The 23970-nt window shown below is 40.3% G+C and overlaps 1 protein-coding gene across 9 annotated transcripts in view; it reads left to right on the forward strand.

The window, feature by feature from the left end:
* The first annotated feature begins 207 nt into the window (after positions 1-207).
* The window catches only part of MCM9 (minichromosome maintenance 9 homologous recombination repair factor), a 132048-nt gene continuing 108285 nt past the window's right edge, over positions 208-23970 (forward strand). For 7 of the 9 annotated variants that reach the window (XM_070795904.1, XM_070795907.1, XM_070795905.1 and 4 more), the window contains exons 1-5: positions 209-527; positions 3162-3479; positions 9782-10095; positions 11255-11336; positions 19877-20077. In XM_070795904.1, the coding sequence (XP_070652005.1) occupies positions 3176-3479; positions 9782-10095; positions 11255-11336; positions 19877-20077 (901 nt within the window). In that variant the 5' untranslated portion in view covers positions 209-527; positions 3162-3175. Of the gene's footprint in view, positions 528-3161; positions 3480-9781; positions 10096-11254; positions 11337-19876; positions 20078-23970 lie in introns of all 9 variants that reach the window. The other 2 variants (XM_070795908.1, XM_070795902.1) reach the window with 2 other exon arrangements.

The raw sequence follows: 23970 nt of genomic DNA on the forward strand, positions 1-23970 counted from the left end.
GGCGGCTTTGGGTCTGGCAGAGGTCTTAAGACAAGAAGGAAAGCCCAGCGCGTGCAAAACCTAAGAGCCACCGCCTACCGCTCAGTCTAGCCCGCCCCGGGGCTCCTGGCGCCCTGGCCGGGACCCGCCTCGCTCCTCCCATCCAGCCCCGCCCCGCCCCGCCTCTCTCGTCCGGCAGCGCTCGGCGGGGCGCGCGCCCGCCCGCCCGCTCCTCCACCCGGAAGAGGCACCTGAACCGCCAACTTGAGGCAGTGCGCGGCCCGGCGTCCCTCGGGAGCGCGGGCCCGATCAAGCCGCCCGCGTGGCGCCTATCTCGCCCGGGCGCCAGGCGGACCCGCGGGTGCCTGCGCGTCCCCGGGGCCGACGGCGCCTCCAGCGGCCCCGCGCGCGCCACCCGCCCCGCCTCCACCCGGGGCCTCCTCCCGCCTCGCGGGCCCCGCGCACTACCCCGCCGCCTGGCCTGAGCCCTTCGTGTCCCTCAGCGTCGGGAGCAGCCCCCGGTGACTTCTGACACCGCGTAACCGCCAGTAAGTGAAAGCCGCAGCTTCGTTTCACCATTCTTTATTTCTCCCGCAGAGGGTCCCAAGTCTTGCCCACACCTGGTTAATTCCAAAACTATTCAACTTCGGGCCTGGGCCGGCGATGCGGCTGCCCGCAGCTGAGCCTAGGAAATGTTGTTGTCGGGCACGGGCAGTGTCCAGAGACGGAAGTGTGGAAAGCTGTTCTCCGGGCACAACTTGGCTCCACGTTTGCGGAGCGCCCGCGGGGAGGAGGCGGAGAGCTGAAGCTGGGGGGCGGGAAGGGGGCGGTGCCAAAGAGGGCGGATCTTAGGGTGCAGGGGCGTGGCCCCCGGAGGGGCGGTGCGGCGGGTGTGCGGGCTGTGATTCCCAGGGACCCAGCTGGAAGTTACAGCTTATGCATCCTCCTGGGTTTTTCTTGTTGGCGATTTACTTAAGAGAATAAAGTAGCACAACCTGGCTTTATTTGTCTTCAAATATTCCATAAGAAAAAGGAAAAGGAACTTGAAAGTTGTAAAACGCTGCTCAAGTATGAGTGAGCATGTTTCTAGGGTTAGCAAGCTGCTTAGTCAGTTGTGCCCAGATATTGAAAGTGAATGCTTTTTTTTTTAGTGATGCTGTTTCAAAAAGACTAGGCGAAATTTAAACTGATCTTAATATGAACCATGAATTCTGAGACTACCCCCTTCCAGCCTTATGTGAAACTGCCTTTTAAGTTGCTAAGTTTTTGGCTCCAAATTTAATATGCATTTATAGAATCTTAGAGGTTATCTAAAGGGACAACAGAGGATGAGATGGTTGGATGGCATCACTGATTCGATGGACATGAGTTTGAGCAAGCTCCTGGAGTTGGTGATGGACAGGGAAGCCTGGCATGCTGCAGTCTGTGGGGTTGCAAAGAGTCTGGACATGACTGAGAGACTGAACTGAACTGAGACCTTATCTTATAGCCACTCTAAGAGTCCCAGTTTTGTTTTGTTTTGTTTTTCCAGCAAAGGCCAAATGATGAAAATACTGTATGATTAGTTGTTCTTTCTCAAGTGCTTTTTCTTCTTTACTCTTAGCTGAATGTATACCTACCCCACACAAAATACTTATCAGTGTAGTGGCCTATACATCTCTTAATCTCACATTGGCATCCTGTAAGTGTCAGGATTCTTGACATAACTGTGGTATACTACCCCTTACTCCTTTCATACCTTCGAGTAGCTTCCCAGAGAAAGCAAAATATTGCTAGTAGCACGTGTAACACATATTTAGGATGCTAAACCGTGAATGTCATAACAATCTTCTTTCATCTATTTCTAGGACAACAGATGTTGATTGAATGAAATAAGTCAAAGGACATTTGTCCTCCAGTGGTCTGTTTCCAAACCAAATGTGAATTTCTTAAATGATCAATTTGGGCAGTTTATTTGTAACTGTCCTTTGGCACGTCTGGGGTTGTCACTCCATTTATATTTAATTCTTGTCTCTTTTGTGCTCCCATTTGTATTGCATTTTTACCACTGTTAGAACATCACTTCATTTGATCTGTTCTTTGGTTATCTGAGGCATAGAGGACCTTTTATTGTGCTTTTTTCATTTCCCAGAATAGTGCCTTGTACATGTTATCTACATATATTCATGAAAATAGAATAGCAGCAGGCCCTTTTTAATCTGTAGATATAAATTAAAATGTAATATATTTACTTTTAATCATAGTGATTTCTCATTTAGAGACAGTTTCCTTTCCTCAATTTAATTTCCTAGGTTTTTTTTTTATACTTTTCACAACTATTTTTGCTGAAGCCAGCTGAACCCCTTCCGGTCATAAGCACTGAAAGAACAAAGTGGCTAAGAAGTAAAATTATTTTTAAGAAGCCATTTTTTCCTGCCAGCTGATTTCTAGTGTGGAGCTTCCTAGGAGGCTCAGTGGTTAAGAATCCACCTGCCAATGCAGGAGACATGGAAAACTTGGGTTTGATCCCTGGGTTGGGAAGATCCCTTGGAGAAGGAAATGGCAATCCACTCCAGTATTCTTGCTTGGAAAATCCCAGGGACAGAGGAGCCTGATGGGCTACAGTCCATGGAGTCTCAAAAAGTCAGACATGACTTAGAGACTAAAGCAACAATAGTTTTCCGAGGTTAGAAAAAGAAAAGAGGAACACTTTCACCTCCAAATGTAAATTTCTAAAGCCAATTTATTAACTCCTTAAGTCAGAATTGCTACTGGTCTGAATAGTAGTATGTAGCAGAATACAAATGAGTGTGTGTGTGTGTGTGTGTGTGTGTGTGAGACTAGGTTTGCCAGGGAGAGAGAGAAAAATGTTTTTTATGTAAATAAAACCTGGAACCAGGATGCTTGCAAAGAACTCTACTAGGAGGAACTTAAACCAAAAGACTGGCATTTAAGATTTTATGTGCTTAATAATTGTGCTCAGTCGCTAAGTCATGTCCAACTCTTTGTGACACCACGGACTGTAGTCCACCAGGATCCTCTGTCCATGGAATTTTCCAGGCAAGTGACTATAACAGATAATTCAGATCAAATTAGAGTCTGGCGCAAAGTCAGAATGATTTACAGCCAAACAGTCTTTTTTGTAAACTAGTATATAAGTCTAGAAAAGCAAAGGTATAACACAGTCCTTTCTCTTTCTTTAGTTACCTAGATCAAGATGAATAGCGATCAAGTTACATTGGTTGGTCAAGTGTTTGAGTCCTATGTTTCGGAGTACCATAAGAACGACATACTTCTCATCTTGAAGGAAAGAGATGAAGATGCTCATTACCCAGTTGTGGTTAATGCCATGACCCTTTTTGAGACCAACATGGAAATTGGGGAATATTTCAATGCCTTCCCTAATGAAGTGCTAACTATTTTTGATAATGCACTGAGAAGATCAGCCTTGACGATTCTCCAGTCCCTTTCTCAGCCTGAAGGTCTCTCCATGAAGCAGAATCTTCATGCCAGGATATCAGGTGAATTTTACTGCCATATTGTTTTTTAGGAAGATTTTGAGAAATCCCAACATATATTGAGTTTAAGCACTAATAATAGATTTTTATACTTAAAATGGGCTTTCCAGGTGACTCAGATAGTAAAGAATCAACCTGCAATGCAGAAGACCCAGGTTTCATCTCCAGGTCAGAAAGATCCCCTAGAGAAGGAAATGGCAACTCACTCCAGTATTCCTGCTTGGGAAAATCCCATGGATAGAGAAGCCTGGAGGGCTACTGTCTACGGGGTCACAAGAGTCAGACACAATTTAGCAACTAAGCCACCATACTTAAAAACATATCCATTGTGTAATTGATGGTCACTTTTGGAGAAGAATCATGATTCTATACTGTTTCTCTGGACATTTGGAAGGCTAGGCTGGCTACTAGCCATACCAACTGAGAGGAGGGAGAATATTTGTGTGCATATATACACATATGTATGTGTGTATAAAACTAATACAGCTTTCTGAGCTTTTGTGACTACTGACAATAAAAGTATAGGTAATTCAAAGAATAAGAAAATTTGGTAGATGCTACCCAGTGATAAAATTCATTATTTTTTTATATCAAGATTAGCATTGTGCTGGGCACCTATCAGGCCCTCAGTAACTTTTTTGGGATGAATAACAGACAAAGCTTCTTAAGTTTAAAGAAATTGCAGTGGAGCAATTAGCAACTTGTAGTGTTAAAGCTATGTCTTTGAATTCCTGCAATCTAGGATTAGAGAACAGATGTGCCATTTTGTTTGAAAATAAGTATTTACTACATTTCAGAAAGATGGGGATTTATAAATAACAAAATCGATTGCTGTGGGACTTCCCTAGAGGTCCAGTGGTTAAGACTCTGTGCTTCCAATACAGGGGATGCAGGTTCGATCCCTGGTCAGGGAACTAAGATCCCAAATGCTGCCTGGCCAAAAAAAAAGGAAAAAAAAAAAAAAACCCAAAAATGAATGCTGTGATTTCAGAAAGATTAGGAGTCCCTATAGAATTCCTTGGAGATAAATTAAAATTCAAAAAAATACCAGATACTTGATTTAGGTGAAAAAATAGTATCTGCAGTTACACTTACTGGAATAAAATTATGAATATTATTAATCTTTATGTATCAGATACTAGGTAATATCTTGCTAGGATCAAGAAAAAATGTTCTGTTCTTATGATGTTTCAGAATGGTTGTTAAAAGGGACTTTAGTTGATGTTATTGAAATGGTATTTAAGAAATGACTTTAGGCTGTCTTTATGTTTAGACACTTTTCAATGCTCAGTTTAAATACTAAAATTCTGTCTGCCTAAGTGATCCTATTGGTTTCAGGTGAATTTAGCCCGTTTCTTCATTATCCTCTGAGAAAGTGACTTGCAAATTATATTACTACCAAAATAACATCATTCTACAAACATATCCCATGTGGGGATTTGCTAGACCCTTGGGAAACCAAAATGCACATGGTATAGTCCCTCATCTAAAGAGCTTCAAGGCTATAAGGGAGACAGCTGTATAGTCAAATTTATTTCCCAATTTATGTATGTATGCCCACAGATCCATGCATATGTACGTATTGAACATAATTGTAAAGGCACTCACTGGCATCTTTTACTTATGTGACACATGTGTCACTGAAGATATTTAGAAGATATATTAGCTCGCTGAGCAGGGAGTGAATTGTCCTAGATGATTCACCCAAGGATTCTAGACTAGAAGATGAGATCAGGGAGGGATGCGGGTGTCCCAGGCAGAATGAACCAGGAGTGGGAATGGTCTGGTTTTAGGTATATTGCACCTCCATTTTGGACTCAGGCAAGGCATTGAATTAGTAAAACCCAGGATGCCTCTGTGGGCTTCCCCAGTGGCTCAGTGGTAGAGAATCCACCTGCCAATGCAGGAGATGTGGGAAACATGGGTTCGATCTCTGGGTCTGGAAGATTCCCTGGAGGAGGAAATGGCAACCCACTCTAGTATTCTCGCCAGGTGTAAATCCCAGGGACAGAGGGGTCTGGTGGGGTACCATCCAAGGGGTCTCATAGAGTTGGATACGACTGAGTGACTGAACACACACACACAGGATGTGTCTGTGGCTCCGTCTCCTTAGGAACATAACACGTTTTTCTGGCTTGTTTTTCTAGAATATGCATTGCTCTTTGTCTTCTGGGATTGTTATTGGTCTGAAGTTTACTTGGGCTTCCCAGGTGGTGCAGTGGTAAAGAATCGCCTGCCAGTGCAGGAGACGCAAGCTTGATTCCTGGATCGGGAACATCCCCTAGAGTAGGAAATGGCAACCTACTCCAGTATCCTTGCCTGGAAAACTCCATGGGCAGAGGAGCCTGGCAGGCTGCAGTCCATGGGGTCACAGTCAGACACGACTGAGTGACTGAGCATAGACACAGAAAATTTACTTGCTATTCGCAGTGGTTTTGATGAAAGGTATTCAAATAAACAGCATCAAAGTAAGTGAGAAAAAAATAGCACTCACATGGGTTTTTTTTAAACATTATTTATTTATTTATTTTTGGCTGTCCTGGGTCTTCGAAGCTGTGCAGGCTTTTCTCTAGTTGCAGAGAGTGGCTGCGACTCTGCAGCTGTGTTGCACAGGCTTCCCACTGCAGTGGCTTCTCTTGTGGAGCACGGGCTCTAGAGCACAGGCTCAGTAGTTGTGGCGCGTAGGCTTAAGTTGCTCCATGGCAGGTGGTATCCTCTAGGATCAGGGATCGAACTCATGTCTCCTGCATTGGCAGGCAGATTCCTTACCAGTGAGCCCTCAGGGAAGCCCCTCACATGTTATTTCAAGTAGTGTTTCTCAAACATTAATGGGCATCAGAATCACCTGTAGGACTTGTTAAAGTGCTGATTGCTGGGCCCCACCCCCAGAGTTATTCATGGAAGAGATCTGACCTCTTGTCCAAGAATCTGCATTTCTCGAAAGCTCTGAGGCTGATGCTGATTTCCAGGGACTGCCTGCCGGCAACCACGGGCTTGAAGTAATTGCTGCTAAGTTGCTGCTGCTAAGTCGCTTCAGTTGTGTCTGACTCTGTGCAACCCCATAGACGGCAGCCACCAGGCTCCCCCGTCCCTGGGATTCTCCAGGCAAAAACACTGGAGTGGGTTGCCATTTCCTTCTCCAATGCATGAAAGTAAAAGTGAAAGTGAAGTCGCTCAGTAGTGTCCGACTCTTGGCGACCCCATGGACTGCAGCCCCCCAGGCTCCTCCATCCATGGGATTTTCCAGGCAAGAGTACTGGAGTGGGATGCCATTGCCTTCTCCTGAAGTAATTGATCTGGACATAACCTCTAACACAGATCTGGATGTGTCTCTGTTTTAAGTAATAATTTAATTTCTCTCATTAAATGAGTCAGAGAATGATAGAGTTTTTGTTGTTTAGTGTTAATGGTGGCTTAATTTCTGATGTACCTGCTGCTTTACTGGGATAAGTTGAAGAATACACTTAGTAACATATAGTAAGACAAAAAGATTAAAATAAATTGACATTTCTATCATCCCTTACTCTTTTTTAGTTCTAAGGTTTTGATTTTTGTGGTCAGTTTTGCTGTTACTTTTAGCTCTATCTTCATATTATAAATTTGCTTAAAAATTGCAATAATATGAAACAGTGTGAAGATCCAAAAATATACTCACCTCTACTACCCTTTTCTTAAAATAATGCAGTTACTTTAGAATAAAAAATAAATCACTTAATGGTAATATCATGTTCCAGACTAATTTGTTTGATTCTAAAAAAAAAGTTTATTTTCACATGTATCACATACATGATTCCATTCAGTGAGATAACATTAAGATGTCATATTGTCCTGTATTGTTAAAGTGTAGAAGATTATGAAAAGCTGATTTTCTTAGAAAAGTCGGTTGTAATTGTTTACTTAGTTTTTTTCATTAGAGATGCTATAATTGCATTTAGCCACAGGCCCCTTGGCAGTCTGGACAGCAGGGAATTCACTCACCCTGGCACTGCAGGAGGAACACAGAGAGGGTTGGTGAGCATAAGAGGGAGGGACCCTTGTGGTTGAGGCTAAAACTCTTCACCTCCCACCTGCTTTCTTCCTGAGTGTGGAATATCTCTCTAGCACAATTCCTCATGCTGATCGAAGTAAAACCAGTATTGCATAGTCTTGTCATGACCCAGCATGCCCAGGGCTAGATCATCACTTGCAAGGAAAGGAAGGTGTCTCTGGACTCCAGGAGTACCTTCTTTTACACTCTTCCTGGCAGAAGTTTCCTCCAGATATAAAGGACATCTTCTATGCATTAGTGCATTCATTTTACCATTTTGTTTAGCGCTTCTATTTTTGTACATGTGAGGGTGCTAGCCTCGACTTAGGTTTTCTTGCAGAAGGGTAAATCTGAATGTACTCTAACTTGCTGAGTGAACTGGGGAGAGTTCTCCAAAGTAGCGTCGGAAAGCTGCAGAGGTACCATGATTTGCAGATATTCACGCTTTTTGTCTGGACTAGGAGATTGGAAGTCATGAGAAAGGCAAGACTAGAGAGGGCAAGTTACAAGGCTTGAAAACACTGTCAGATTTATGTATTAATAAATCCTAAACCTAACTAGAGAAAGCACTAGCCTTTGGTCATTCCACTGCCATTTCTTTATCACTTAGCTTTGTGGTTATCAGAACCACAATTGTTATCAGAGTCATCAATTGATTTTATGTGTGGTGTGTGGCAGTGTATTTGTCATTGAGTAAGGTTAAATTTATATACTCTATTTACATTTTTACTGAGATAGAATGTAATATACTATATTTACATTCTACTTAACAGATAGCCCTCTTAAGAGGATCAGTTCTTTTTAAAATCCAGGTTATTTTATCATCCATACTTTTAAAGAGAGTCCACTGACAATTGTTATTTGGAATAATTCTTTTCTATTTTTTAAAAAAATTTTATTATATATTGGAGCATAGTTGATTAACAATGTTGTGTTAGTTTCAGCCATACAACAGAGCAATTCAATTACACATACACATTATCTGTTCTTTTTCTAGTTCTTTTCCCATTTAGGTTATTACAGAATATTGAGCAGAGTTCCCTGTGCTATGCAGTGGGTCCTTACTGGTTATCTATTTTAAATACAGTAGTGTGTGCATCATTTTGTTGGTTTTTCGATTTCACATGTAAGCAGTATCATATGATATTTGTCTTCCTCTATCTGACTTATTTCACTTACTATGATAATCTCCAGGTTCATCCATGTTGTTGTAAATGGCTTTATTTCATTTGTTTTAATGGCTGAGTAATATTCCATTGTATTAAAGTGTATGTGCTGCATCTTATTCTTTTTTTTTTATACTGAGGTATAGCCAATTAACAATGTTGTGATAGTTTCAGGGAAACTATCAACAAAGGGACTCAGCCATACATATACATGTATCCACTCTCCCTCAAACTCCGCTTTCAACCAGGTTGCCACATAACATTGAGCAAATTTCCATGTGCTATACAGTAGGTCTTTGTTGATTATCTATTTTAAATATGGCACTGTGTATCTGTCTATCCCAAACTCCCTAACCCTTCCTCTCATCCTTCCCTCTACTCCCATGGCAACTATAGGTTTGTTCTCTGAGTCTGTGAGTCTCTTTCTTACTTTCTTACTCTTCTGTAAGTAAATTCATTTGTATCATTTCTTTTTAGATTTCACATATAAGGGATATCATATGATATTTCTCTTCCTGTCTGACTTCCTTCACTCCGTATGACAGTCTCTAGGTCCATTCATATTGCTGCAAATGGCATTATTTCATTCTTTTTAATGGCTGAGTAATATCCCATTGTATATATGTACTACATCTTTTTTATCCATTCCTCTGTCGATGGACATTTAGGTTGCTTCCATGTCTTGGCTGTTGTAAACAGCACTGCAGTTTACATTGGGATGCATGTATTCTTGCCAACCATGTTTTTCTCCCAGGAATGGGATTTCTGGAACATATGGAAGCTGTATTTTTAGTTTTTTAAGGAATCTCCATACTGTTCTCCATAGTGACTCTGCCAATTTACGTCACCATCAATAGTGTAGGAGGGTTTTCTTCTCTCCATACCCTCTCCAGCATTTATCATTTGTAGACTTTTTGATGATGGCCATTCTGACTGTTGTGTCTTTTCTATTTTCTTAATTGAGTTGATTTGACCTTTTTCTTAAGTAAAACACAGAAGTTTTTTCTTTTTTCCTGAAATTATACTCCTTTAGGAAATACGAGAAAAATATATTGCATGGAATCATATCTCAAGATATAAGTTGATGTGTTTTTGTTTTGTTTCTCCATCAGGATTGCCTGTTTGTCCTGAGCTGGTGAGGGAGCACATCCCTAAAACCAAGGATGTGGGACACTTCTTGTCTGTCACGGGGACAGTAATTCGAACAAGTCTGGTGAAGATCCTGGAGTTTGAGCGGGATTACATGTGTAACAAGTGCAAGCATGTATTTGTGGTCCAGGCTGACTTTGAGCAGTATTATACTTTCTTCCGGCCATCCTCATGTCCCAGCTTGGAGAACTGTGATTCTTCAAAATTCACTTGCCTCTCAGACTTGTCATCTCCAACCAGGTGTAGAGATTATCAGGAAATCAAAATTCAGGAACAGGTAAATGATCAAATACATGAGAAAAATAAATTTGTAGAAGTGTTTTTCAGCTTTGGGTAAACTGCCAGCACTCGGGAACATGTAACAGATTATATATGGTATTTGCGTCATCACCTAGTATAAGATCAAGCATGACATTTTTTTCTCATAGAGTATAGCATTTAGAGACCATAAAATGGTCATCTTTTTATAGTGAGCATTGGCAGGAAGGTTATGAAGTGACTTAATAATTATTTTAAATTGAAAACATGAATTTTTAAGAAGTTTACCTAAGTGATAGGAAAAAATTAAATGGGTTTAATTGGTGGTTAAACACTGGAGTGGGCAGGATTTAGGGTTTAGGTACAATTTACATGCTGTGCCAAATGAGGTATACATAAACATTTTAAACATGTGTGCATGAGCCTTAGTTTCCTTTACTTGCAGCTTAAACACAAAGGCTTTATTCAGTGTCAAAGACTCAGACCCCTTCTGTCTTTCTACACCATTCTTAATAAATGGCTTCTATTCTTATAGTGGTCAGTGGTTCAGGATGGTGGCTACAATTCTGTAACATCTGTATCCCAGTCAAGGAATAGGAAAAAGGAAGCAAAAGCACCTGTCATCTAAACCAAGTATCCATTTAAGCTGTCTCCCTCAAAGTCTTCTGCAACAAGTTTACTTGTGTCTCATTGGTCAGAACTTAGTCATATGACCACACTTAGCTGCAAGGGAACCTGAGAGATTAGTCTTCTATAAAGGAAGTAATAAGGCACACATATAATAAGAATAAAGCTAGAGTTCTCTAACGAATAATCAAAAGAACGGAGTGATTTGTCCCAGGTCTTATGAATAGAGATCAGGGTAGAACTGCCTCTCTTTTCTGGTTAAGTAACTTTATTATTGTGTTTAGTAGCTGGAGCATGTTTTATTTTGACCACCCCCCAGGTTGATTATGCTTTGAGCTATTTCCATCTGGATGTTTTTATTTTAGTTTAGTTTTAGTAAATTCTTCAACTGATAGTAGGCACAAGTTTCAAGAAAATTCCTTAAATCCCCATCATAATTAAATTGCATGATAATACCAGAGAAACAGACAGTAATGTCAAGAACTGCTAGGCTTCTGAATATTTAGTATATATCTACATGTACTCAGTATCCGCTTTCTTTTCCTTGCTAGGTTCAAAGGCTATCTGTTGGAAGTATTCCACGATCGATGCAGGTTATCCTGGAAGATGATTTAGTAGACAGTTGCAAATCTGGTAAGAATGAACTTTTGTTAACTTATATAGTAGGTCTCAGCTTTCTTCACAGTCCAACTCTCACATCCATACATGACCACTAGAAAAACCATAGCCTTGACTAGACGGACCTTTGTTGGCAAAGTAATGTCTCTACTTTTCAATAGGCTATCTAGGTTGGTCATAATCTTCCTTCGAAGGAGTGAGTGTCTTTTAATTTCATGGCTGCAGTCACCATCTGCAGTGATTTTGGAGCCCCCAAAAATAAAGTCTGACACTGTTTCCACTGTTTCCCCATCTATTTGCCATGTAGTGATGGGACCAGATGCCATGACCTTAGTTTTCTGAATGTTGAGCTTTAGGCCAACTTTTTCACTCTCCACTTTCACTTTCATCAAGAGGCTCTTGAGTTCCTCTTCACTTTCTGCCACGAGGGTGGTGTCATCTGCATATCTGAGGTTATTTATAGTTCATGCTTTTGAACTGTGGTGTTGGAGAAGACTCTTGAGAGTCCCTTGGACTGCAAGGAGATCCAACCAGTCCATTCTGAAGGAGATCAGTCCTGAGTGTTCACTGGAAAGACTGAGGCTAAGGCTGAAACTCCAATACTTTGGCCACTTCATGCGAAGAGTTGACTCATTGGAAAAGACCCTGATGCTGGGAGGGATTGGGGGCAGGAGGAGAAGGGGACGACAGAGGATGAGATGGATGGATGGCATCACCGACTCAATGGACATGAGTCTGAGTAAACTCCGGGAGTTGGTGATGGACAGGGAGGCCTGCGGTGCTGCGATTCATGGGGTCACAAAGAGTCGGACACAACTGAGCGACTGAACTGAAAGTATTGATTGGGCTTCCCAGGTGGCACAGTTGTAAAGAATCCACCTGCCAATCAGGAGATGTGTGTTCGATCCCTGGGTCAGGCAGATCCCCTGGAGACGGAAATGGCAACCCACTCCTGTATTCTTGCCTGGGAAATCCCATGGACAGATGAGCCTTACATGCTACAGTCCATGGGGTTCCAAAAGAGTCAAGACATGACTTAGTGACTAAACAACAACAACAAAAGTATTGATTAGGAAAAACCACGTTTCATTTTCCTGAGATCAACTGCAAGTGAGTGTGGGGAACTTGAGAACAGATACTGGCATGAGGTGGGAGGTGATAGAGGGAAGAAGCTGGGCTGGAGCTCAGCGATCTAGTCTAGCTGTTTGTTTAATAGATGAAGAACCCGACTTGCCCATGAGAGCTTAACCTTTCTGTTTTTCTTATTCCAAAAACCTTAAAAACTTGGTTCTATATGTTTGCTTACTGATTTTCACTGGCTATTTTCACTAGTTAATTTTCACTTAACATTTAATTTGAATTGAAGTTCGGTCAGAAAATGGAAATGATTATTATTGATGACTGCCTTTCAATTTATTTCAACATGTCCTGCTTTAAATATTCCTGCCCTCACATAAAAGACCTTAATCTCTATAAAAGACAAATAGTACCTGTGTGTCCCCTGAGGCGTAACAGGTATGTTTGATCTCTTATTTCGTATCCCAGTGCTCCCCTACTTGGACAAATCAAGAATGTTTCATTGCTCTAAATTCCATCATTTCCCTTTTATTAACCCTTGACTTCTCCAAATGCCTTATTTAAAAAATATTTACTGAGCTGGCATTTCATTAAAATGATGAGGCAAAGGCTCTATGAAAACAAAGAGTTTAGTATCTACAGTGAAGAATAATTCCTTGTCAAAAGGCTTTCCCCTTCCACCAAGAATCACCAACTCATACTTTGATATTTATATCAAATATAGTAACAATTTATGGTTCTCCAAACAATATTTTAAGTAAATAATAGGTTTGATCAGGGATTGCCTACTAAATGGACAAGGCTATGTCAGAGTACCTTGTTCATAGAAGACTCTTGATTTTAACCAGAATTTTTAATATCTGGATCAGCAAAGCAGTGCTTGTATGAGCTTAGCTAGAACATGAAAATGTCCTTTGATAGAGATTAAGATGTTTTCATCCAGTTGGTCTGAACTGAATTCTTTCTGCACTTAAAAAAAAAAAATCTTAAGGTATTTTTCTTTCACATGTCACTTAAAATAAAGAATGGCTGGCAGCAGTCTGTCAACAGCTATTTTTTCATTTATCCACTGCTACAAACCTTTTTGAGAATCAGAAGACATAAGTTGCATAATCATTGCCCTTTGGGAATTCACAGTCTAGTTAGGAACCCCAGTCTGACATTGCAGAGTCGTGAAGTTGGAGGTTATATACTGATAACTGTCAGTGAGGCAGATCAGATAGGTCTGACCATGGGTGGTTGCAGTGCTAAATATGCTGCAGAAGAGAGAGGGGCACAGACAGATGGGATTGTGTAAAGCGAGAATTGTAGTTTCCTGAAAGTATTATTGTTTTCAATAACATTTACTGTAGAAAATCACATAAGTTTCAAATGAGTATTTATTGCTTTGGACTATCTCATAAACCTCACAGTTGGAGTACTCCACATTTTACACATTGTTGCCGCTTAGTGGAGTCATGGTATTTCTAGTGGGTACAATATCTGAAACATAAGTTTCTCATTTAACTTAATCAAGAAACAGCATCTATAAAATGACCCATTTAAATGACCATAGTAGAGAACTCATCAAAGTGTTCATATAATGTTGCCCTGGTTATGTTCATCTAAAAAAAAATTGGGCACAGTCAATATAGGAAATGATCACTCTTCCTGATGGGATTTGAAAACCATCCAGCAGTGGTTTAGGAAGGATCTTGAAAGTGTATGAAGAACTTATTTAATGTCTTTGTCACCATTTACTATCAAGTTGCCTGAGGCTAGAAATATGCCTTCTATTCGGTGAATTGCTACCACCAGTTCCATTAACAGCATTCACAGAAGACTTCTCTTTAAGAAAGCAAAGCACTCCAGGTTACACATCACACATTTATGTTTAGAGAGTGAAAGGCATTTTGCATCAACAAATATCAAAAATTAATGTTTGATACAGGCTTGGAAATGAAGACTTGCCAGTTAAGTTTATACTGCAAAGTATAAATTCCAGTATTGGTTTAAGGTATTTCCAGCATCCTATGTGCAACAAGATTGAAATCTTGGGGACTAGGATTATATCTTTTTTTTTCTTTTGGCCCCCTTTTCTCTAGCACCAAAATATTGAATGCCAAACAATCACCTATACTTCTTAATTGGTTTACTGAATTGTATGTAATGATTAAAAATATGTCGGTATTTGGAGAATATTCCTATAAACTATCCAAGGCCTCTTAGGAAAAACCTGTAAAAGTTTAATATTCTACTCATTAATCAAGAATGGCTGAACAACACACTGCTGAATAACCAACAAATCACAGAAGAAATCAAAAACGAAATCAAAATATGTGTAGAAATGAATGAAAATGAAAACACAACAACCCAAAACCTATTCAGTTCAGTTGCTCAGTCGTGTCCAACTCTTTGAGACCCCATGAACCACAGCACACCAGGCCTCCCTGTCCATCACCAACTCCTGGAGTTCACCCAAACCCATATCCATTGAGTCTGTGATGCCATCCAACCATCTCATCCTCCATCGTCCCCTTCTCCTCCTGCCCTCAATCTTTCCCAGCATCAGGGTCTTTTCAAATGAGTCAGCTCTCCGCATCAGGTGGCCAAAGTATTGGACTTTCAGCTTCAACATCAGTCCTTCCAATGAATTCCCAGGACTGATCTCCTTTAGGATGGACTGGTTGGATCCCCTTACAGTCCAAGGGACTCTCAAGAGTCTTCTCCAACCCCACAGTTCAAAATAATCAATTCTTCAGTGCTCAGCTTTCTTTATAGTCCAACTCTCACATCCATACATGACACTGGAAAAACCATAGCCTTGACTAGACGGACCTTTGTTGGCAAAGTAATGTCTCTGCTTTTGAATATGCTGTCTAGGTTGGTCATAACTTTCCTTCCAAGGAGTAAGTGTCTTTTAATTTCATGGCTGCAGTCACCATCTGCAGTGATTTTGGAGCCCAGAAAATTAAAATCAGCCACTGTTTCCACTGTTTCCCCATCTATTTGCCATGAAGTGATGGGACCAGATGCCATGATCTTAGTTTTCTGAATATTGAGTTTTAAGTCAACTTTTTTACTCTCCTCTTTCACTTTCATCAAGAGGCTCTCTAGTTCTTCACTTTCTGCCACAAGGGTAGTGTCATCTGCGTATCTGAGGTTATTGATCTTTCTCCTGGCAATCTTGATTCCAGCCTGTGCTTCCTCCAGCCCAGTGTTTCTCATGATGTACTCTGCATATAAGTTCAATAAGCAGGGTGACAATATACAGCCTTGACCTACTCCTTTTCCTATTTCGAACCAGTCTATTGTTCCATGTCTGGGACACTGTAAAAGCAGTGCTAAGGGGAAGGTTCATAGCAATACAGGCTTACCTCAAGAAACGAGAAAAAAGTCAAATAAATAACCCAACTCTACACCTAAAGCAACTAGAAAAGGAAGAAATGAAGAACCCCAGGGTTAGTAGGAGAGAAATCTTAAAAATCAGGGCAGAAATAAATGCAAAAGAAACAAAAGAGACCATAGCAAAAATCAACAAAGCCAAAAGCTGGTTCTTTGAGAAGATAAATAAAATTGACAAACCATTAGCCAGACTCATCAAGAAACAAAGGGAGAAGAATCAGATCAACAAAATTAGAAATGAAAATGGAGAGATCACAACAGACAACACAGAAATACAAAGGATCATAAGAGACTATTATCAGCAATTATATGCCAATAAAATGGACAACCTGGAAGAAATGGACAAATTCTTAGAAAAGTACAACTTTCCAAAACTGAACCAGGAAGAAACAGAAAATCTTAGCAGACCAGGCACAAGCACAGAAATTGAAACTGTAATCAAATCTTCCAGCAAAAAAAAGCCCAGGTCCAGACGGCTTCACAGCTGAATTCTACCAAAAATTTAGAGAAGAGCTAACACCTGTCCTACTCAAACTCTTCCAGAAAATTGCAGAGGAAGGTAAACTTCCAAACTCATTCTATGAGGCCACCATCACCCTAATACCAAAACCTGACAAAGATGCCACAGAAAAAGAAAACTACAGGCCAATATCACTGATGAACATAGATGCAAAAATCCTTAACAAAATTCTAGCAAACAGAATCCAACAACATATTAAAAAGATCATACATCATGACCAAGTGGGCTTTATCCCAGGGATGCAAGGATTCTTCAATATCTGCAAATCAATCAACGTAATACACCACATTAACAAATTGAAAGATAAAAACCATATGATTATCTCAATAGATGCAGAGAAAGCCTTTGGCAAAATTCAACATCCATTTATGATAAAAACCCTACAGAAAGCAGGAATAGAAGGAACATACCTCAACATAGTAAAAGCTATATATGACAAACCCACAGCAAACATTATCCTCAATGGTGAAAAACTGAAAGCATTTCCCCTAAAGTCAGGAACAAGACAACAGTGCCCACTCTCACCACTGCTATTCAACATAGCAATCAGAGCAGAAAAAGAAATAAAAGGAATCCAGATTGGAAAAGAGGAAGTAAAACTCTCACTGTTTGCAGATGACATGATCCTCTACATAGAAAACCCTAAAGACTCCACCAGAAAATAACTAGAGCTAATCAATGAATATAGTATAGTTGCAGGATATAAAATTTAACACACAGAAATCCCTTGCATTCCTATACACTAATAATGAGAAAACAGAGAAATTAAGGAAACAATTCCATTCACCATTGCAACGAAAATAATTAAATACTTAGGAATATATCTACCTAAAGAAACAAAAGACCTATATATAGAAAACTATAAAACACTGATGAAAGAAATCAAAGAGGATACTAATAGATGGAGAAATATACCATGTTCATGGATTGGAAGAATCAATATAGTGAAAATGAGTATACTACCCAAAGCAGTCTATCGATTCAGTGCCATCCCTATCAAGCTACCAATGGTATTTTTCACAGAACTGGAACAAATAATTTCACAACTTGTATGGAAATACAAAAAACCTCAAGTAGCCAAAGCTATCTTGAGAAAGAAGAATGGAACTGGTGGAATCAACCTGCCTGACTTCAGGCTGTACTACAAAGCCACAGTCATCAAGACAGTATGGTACTGGCACAAAGACAGAAATATATATCAATGGAACAAAATAGAAAGCCCAGAGATAAATCCACGCACCTATGGACACCTTGTCTTCGACAAAGGAGACAAGAATATACAGTGGAGAAAAGAAAATCTCTTTAACAAATGGTGCTGGGAAAACTGGTCAACCACTTGTAAAAGAATGAAACTAGAACACTTTCTAACACCATGCACAAAAACAAACTCAAAATGGATTAAAGATCTAAACGTAAGACCAGAAACTATAAAACTCCTAGAGGAGAACATAGGCAAAACACTCTCCGACATAAATCACAGCAGGATCCTCTATGACCCACCTCCTAGAGTATTGGAAATTAAAGCAAAAATGGGACCTAATTAAACTTAAAAGCTTTTGCACAACAAAGGAAACTATAAACAAGGTGAAAAGACAGCCTTCAGAATGGGAGAAAGTAATAGCAAATGAAGCAAATGACAAATAATTAATCTCAAAAATATATAAGCAACTCCTGCAGATCAATTCCAGAAAAATGAACAACGCAATCAAAAAATGGGCCAAAGAACTAAACAGACATTTCTCTAAAGAAGACATACAGATGGCTAACATACAGATGAAAAGATGCTCAACATCACTCATTGTCAGAGAAATGCAAATCAAAACCACAGTGAGGTACCATTTCACACCAGTTAGAATGGCTGCGATCCAAAAGTCTACAAACAATAAGTGCTGGAGAGGGTGTGGAGAAAAGGGAACCCTCTTACACTGTTGGTGGGAATGCAAACTAGTACAGCCACTATGGAGAACAGTGTGGAGATTCCTTAAAAAACTGGAAATAGAACTGCCATATGACCCAGCAACCCCACTGCTGGGCATTCACACCGAGGAAACCAGAATTGAAAGAGACACGTGTACCCCAATGTTCATCGGAGCACTGTTTATAATAGCCAGGACATGGAAGCAACCTAGATGTCCATCAGCAGACAAATGGATAAGAAAATGTGGTACGTATACACAAAGGAATATTACTCAGCCATTAAAAAGAATTCATTTGAATCAGTTCTAATGAGGTGGATGAAACTGGAGCCTATTATACAGAATGAAGTAAGCCAGGAAGAAAAACACCAATATAGTATACTAACGCATATATATGGAATTTAGAAAGATGGTAATGATGACCCTATATGCGAGACAGAAAAGAGACACAGATGTATAGAACAGTCTTTTGGACTCTGTGGGAGAGGGCGAGGGTGGGATGATTTGGGGGAATCACATTGAAACATGTATATTATCATATGTGAAACGAATCGCCAGTCCAGGTTCGTTGCATGAGACAGGGTGCTCGGAGCTAGTGCACTGGGATGACCCAGAGGCATGGTATAAGGAGGGAGGGAGGTGGGAGGGGGGTTTAGGATGGGGAACACATGTACACCCGTGGTGGATTCATGTTGATATATGGCAAAACCACTACAATATTGTAAAGTAATAAGCCTCCAATTAAAATAAATATATATTAAAAAAAAACAAAAAGAATGGGAGAGTGTCCATAAGTGGGAAGGAACCAATCAAGAAGAATCAAGTGGGATTTTTGCTTTCATAGCTTGTGGAGAGGAGCTTTGAAATAGAACAAGTATTCATTCATTTCTTGGTGCACTCATTCTTTTGTCCTTTAAAAAACAAAAAAGGTGAGTGAACGTTAATAAGTGTACTTGAGTAAAAATGAATACACTGCGAACTAGAAGTAGTATCATTGTACCCATCATCACAATATTGTCTGCTTTCCTGACACCGGTTGATTGTGCAGTTGACCCTTGAACAACAGTGCTTTGAACAGCATGGGTCCACATATACACAGGTTTTTTTCAACAGTAAATATACTAGAGTACTACATGATGCACGGTTGGTTGAATCCACGGATGTGGAACAGCAGATTTGGACTTGAGCATCCCCGGATTTTGATATCTGAGGTTGATTCTGGAACCAATCCCCTGGGAATATTGAAGGACAGACTGCACTTTATCCTTCTGGCTCAGTCCCCACCTCTTGATTAAATGAGAACGACATGGTTACTGTTCTGAGAGGATGAACATTTCACACAATAGAATCACAGTGAATATATCATCCAGTATTCTCCCAGGGACAGGTTAGAATTTGGTGTGATTGTCATATGGCAGATTAAGAAAAATTAAAATGCTGGCTTTAGCTTTTAGCTGTGCAAATACAAGTGCCTGATTAAAAATAAAAAAATAAATCGGGACACTGTGTTCTTTTGCCCCAAATGGTTTCTAGAGGAATGTGCACCACTCTAAAACCCTGGTGGGGTAGTGGTTGATTTCTTGGTTCTGGCCCTTTGTGGAGTTTGTGCCCAAGCAGGCAGGATGCTACTGGTGGATTCACTCAGTGCTTTTTTCCAGGTGATGACATCACTATTTATGGAGTTGTAATGCAGCGGTGGAAGCCCTTTAAGCAAGATGTGCGCTGTGAAGTGGAGATAGTCCTGAAGGCCAATTATATCCAAGTAAATAACGAAGAGTCTGCAGGGGTCAACATGGATGAGGAGGTCCGAAAGGAATTTGAAGACTTTTGGGAACACTATAAGAGCGATCCTTTTGCAGGTTTGTGATTAAGGGTATGGAGCTGATATTTATTAATGGCATTTCATTCATGATGTTGGTGATTTACATGCTGTGCATCAGTGGCTGTGTTCTGAGGGAGTAGCTTTACCAGTGCCTCTAGCTATAATCTCCCTTTAAAGCCCTTTTCTGGCATAATCCTCTCTGTTTAGTGATCTTACTGGAAATCCCAAGAGATTTTCCATTTCCAACTATTATTTTAATATCTCTTATCTGGCCAAAATAGTTTCAGACTTTTCTACCTTCTTTACCAATTATAGTTCCTCCTTAAACAGGCAAAACTCATTCTGTTATGAAACTTTATTCTGTTAAAATCATTTCTCTTCTGATTCATCTTGTATCATTAAGACAGCTTCACTCTTTTACCTAAAAGATTTAAAAATATGGAATGGTAAAAAAGATGATAAGAGAGATGCAAAAAATCTTTGTCATCACAGCAAAAATTTCTGACTTCATAGTCAGAAATTACACTTAAGATGTAATTACACAGATGAAAACATTATAGCCTTTGGGTTTCTAGAGTATTTTTTATTAAAAAATCCCAACTATATAAAACACCAATTAAATCTTCAAGTGTCTGTTTTCATTCTTTCTTGGAGGCATCTTCTGAGAAAAATAAATGGAAGCCAATAATAGACTATTTCTGAGAAGCTTCACCTCAGATCTAATACACAGTGATTATGTATCTTAAATCATGTATTGAATTGGACAGATATCATTCCATAAAATAAGACTTTCATTTGCTTTAAATACAAGCAGTTGGCTTTTATTTTGTGGGATTTTTTTTTTCTTTTGCTTATGTGTGTAACACATATACAGTGGTTATCAATCATTCTTTTATCTGATCCATACAGAAAGAACCAAAGGTCTCTGTATTATAGCTTCATTAAGCAAATCTTTTACAAATCATGTTGTTCATTCGCCTAAGTCGTCTCTGATTTTACGACCCCATGGACTGCAGCACACCTGGCTTCCCTGTCCTTCACCATCTCCCAGAGTTTGCTCAAAGTCATGTCCATTAAGTCAGTGATGCCATCCAACCATCTCATCCACTGTTGCCCCCTTCTCCTCCTGCCCTCCATCTTTCCCAGCATCAGGGTCTTTTCCAGTGAGTCGGCTCTTTGCATCACGTGGCCAAAGTATTGGAGCTTCAACATCAGTCCTTCCAGTGAATATTCAGGGTTGATTTCCTTTAGGATTGACTGATTTGATCTTCTTGCTGTCCAGGGGACATTCAAGAGTCTTGTCCAGCACAATTAGAAAGCATCAATTCTTCAGTGCTTTGACTCTATGAACCATATGTATTTTTAAATAAGTTTTTTTACTTAACATTGTTTCTCCCGATCAGTTCCCTACAAAAATCTGTAACAGTGTTAGGAAGGGCATCATACAGGGCTATCAGAAGTGCTATGTGCTGTTGATCAAAGAGTCTATCTTGTTTTAATTAGAAGGCTATAGCTATACATCTTATTTACCAGATGAAAGGAAGAAATAAATATAATAACCTGTGGGAAATCTAAGTAGGAAGACAGGGAGAAAATGAGGCAACATTTTTCTTTTTAGTATGAAGATTCTGCTTTGTTAGTTTCCTGAGTACCTATTATCAGCCATATCTTAGCATTTCAAAGTGTGTGTGTGTGTGTGTGTGTGTGTGTGTGTGTTGGGGGCGGAGGGAGGGTGGTGAAGGTGGGGAGCTGTATCCAAAGTGTGTCTTCATTTTGCTTCTCTAAAGACAGACATTACTACATTGCTCAGCTCTGGGAGGTTGGCTTGCTTCATTAAGATCTGATACTGTGAGTGCCGACAAGGAGCTGAAGATTTTCTTGTGATCTCAGGGATCCCCTGACCCTGATGCTTCGAGGACGGCTAGAAACCCAAAGGGGTTGGGTTCTGTTGGGCCATCTGAACCCACTCCAGGGTGACTTATCATCTTAGACCTAAGTTCTCTTCATTGGGGTAAATAATGGCCATGCCACAAGAGTGGATTACATGGGCACACTACTAACACAGTCTAGAACCAGAAATTTGCCCCGAGGAGGAGAGGAAGGAAAGTGTTGGTGTATCATTCCCCCTAATGAATTCTCTTCCGTGATAGAGTCATGAGAGCTTCTATTGCCATGACCCAAGGAATTAAGTTCTTCAACTTTAGATAACAAATTTAGGGAATGGACCTTCCCCTTTGCCTTTCTCTGGTACCTCAGATCTGACTTCAGTTTCTCTTTTATGATGACCACAGTGTGAGGAAATGGTGAGATAAGAAATAGGCACAAGTAATACAGGTATAATAGTTTCAGTAGCTCCTATGTGCCAGGCACTATTCTGTGTGCTGTGCAATAATTAACTCCTGAACAGCTCTATCTGCAATACCATTATCATCTCCATCTCACAGATAAGGAGATGGAGGCGGAGAGAGTCAGAACCTTGCCCAAGGTCAGGCAGCTAGTAAGTAACACTGGGCTCTGACCTGAAAGCCCATAGGAAGTGCTTCCTGTCAGCACATTAGTCAGGGAATCCACCTTTACTCAGAAAGCTGGCTCTCTGACAGCTTTGGCTTGAGTGTCTCCCAGGCCAGTCTGTCCACTTGTCCCCTGCTTACTGAAGCTATCGTTTCTTTCTATGTGTAATTTCTAGATTCTGGTCGGAATTTATGTACCTGCTGTCAGGTCTTAACTATGTAGATCTCAGACATTTCGTCTTTTTCTCTGGGCTTTCTACCTTGGAAAAGGGAAGGAATCCCTTTAGCAGTTAATGAAATTCCTCCCAGGGTTGACTAATTCTTTTTTTGGTTCCTGTTTTATTTACACTAGAATGTTTTCTTTCTTCACTACTTCTGCCATCCCAGGTTACATCACCAGAGCTTAATTGCCACTGAGTCAATTTTGATTCATTACAAAAGTAGCCTTTGTGCATAGGGCCATAAATTATGGAGGAACCCCTTTCCTTTATCTTGGTGAAAAAGCTTCTGGAACTGGTGTCATCAACTAAAGTAGTACTTGTATGATTATCTTCCTCCTCAAAAGAGCTATCACTGAAACGTACAAACTCAAAGTTAAATATAAAAGCCCTCAGATGTGCAAATTAGTTACCAGCATGAGGACATTGGGTTTCCCTGGTGGCTCAGATGATAAAGAATCTGCCTGCAATGCCGGAGACCTGGGTTCAATCCCTGGGTTGAAAGGATACCCTGGAAGAGGGCATGGCAACCCACTCCAGTATTCTTGCCCGGAGAATCCCAAGAACAGAGGAGCCTGGCAGGCTGCAGTCCATGGGGTCACAAAAAGTCGGACATGACTGAGCGACTAGACACACAACATAAAGACATTAATTTCTGGTAACGTGAATGTAGACACACAGAGTGCCATCACAGTAGTGAGTTCCAAATAAGGCAAACTCAGGAAAGGCTGGTTAGAATCTATGACCTCATTGGTTGACTGGTCAATGACAGAACGAAATATCTAAATTATTCATGGATGGGATAGGCAGATTTTTGGATTTAGTGTCTGACATTTCTAGAAACAGAACCTAAGACAATGATAACCTCTTACTTAAAGCATGTGATCAGAAGAATCTTAAGAACTCCAGCTTGGACTCCTAGAGTTGTTTATAATGATCTTCTAAATATCCTGATAACACAGATACTGAGTCTAGATAAAACAGAATTTACCAAACTGCTCAGAGCAAATGCTGAATTGACTCACAGGATGGGTTGATTTTACCTCTTTTATACCTCTGAAGAACCTCCAAGTACCTTACATAGTTTTCTACAGTCTGACTCATTGTTTCTGAGAACACCTTCCTTTTATTTAGGAGTGGAGTAATTTTACTGAAATTACTGCACAGGAAGTGCAGCTGGTATTAAGGGAATATGCTAGCCT

The sequence above is a fragment of the Bos indicus genome, chromosome 9 (assembly GCF_029378745.1).
Source record: "Bos indicus isolate NIAB-ARS_2022 breed Sahiwal x Tharparkar chromosome 9, NIAB-ARS_B.indTharparkar_mat_pri_1.0, whole genome shotgun sequence".
Taxonomy (NCBI): domain Eukaryota; kingdom Metazoa; phylum Chordata; class Mammalia; order Artiodactyla; family Bovidae; genus Bos; species Bos indicus.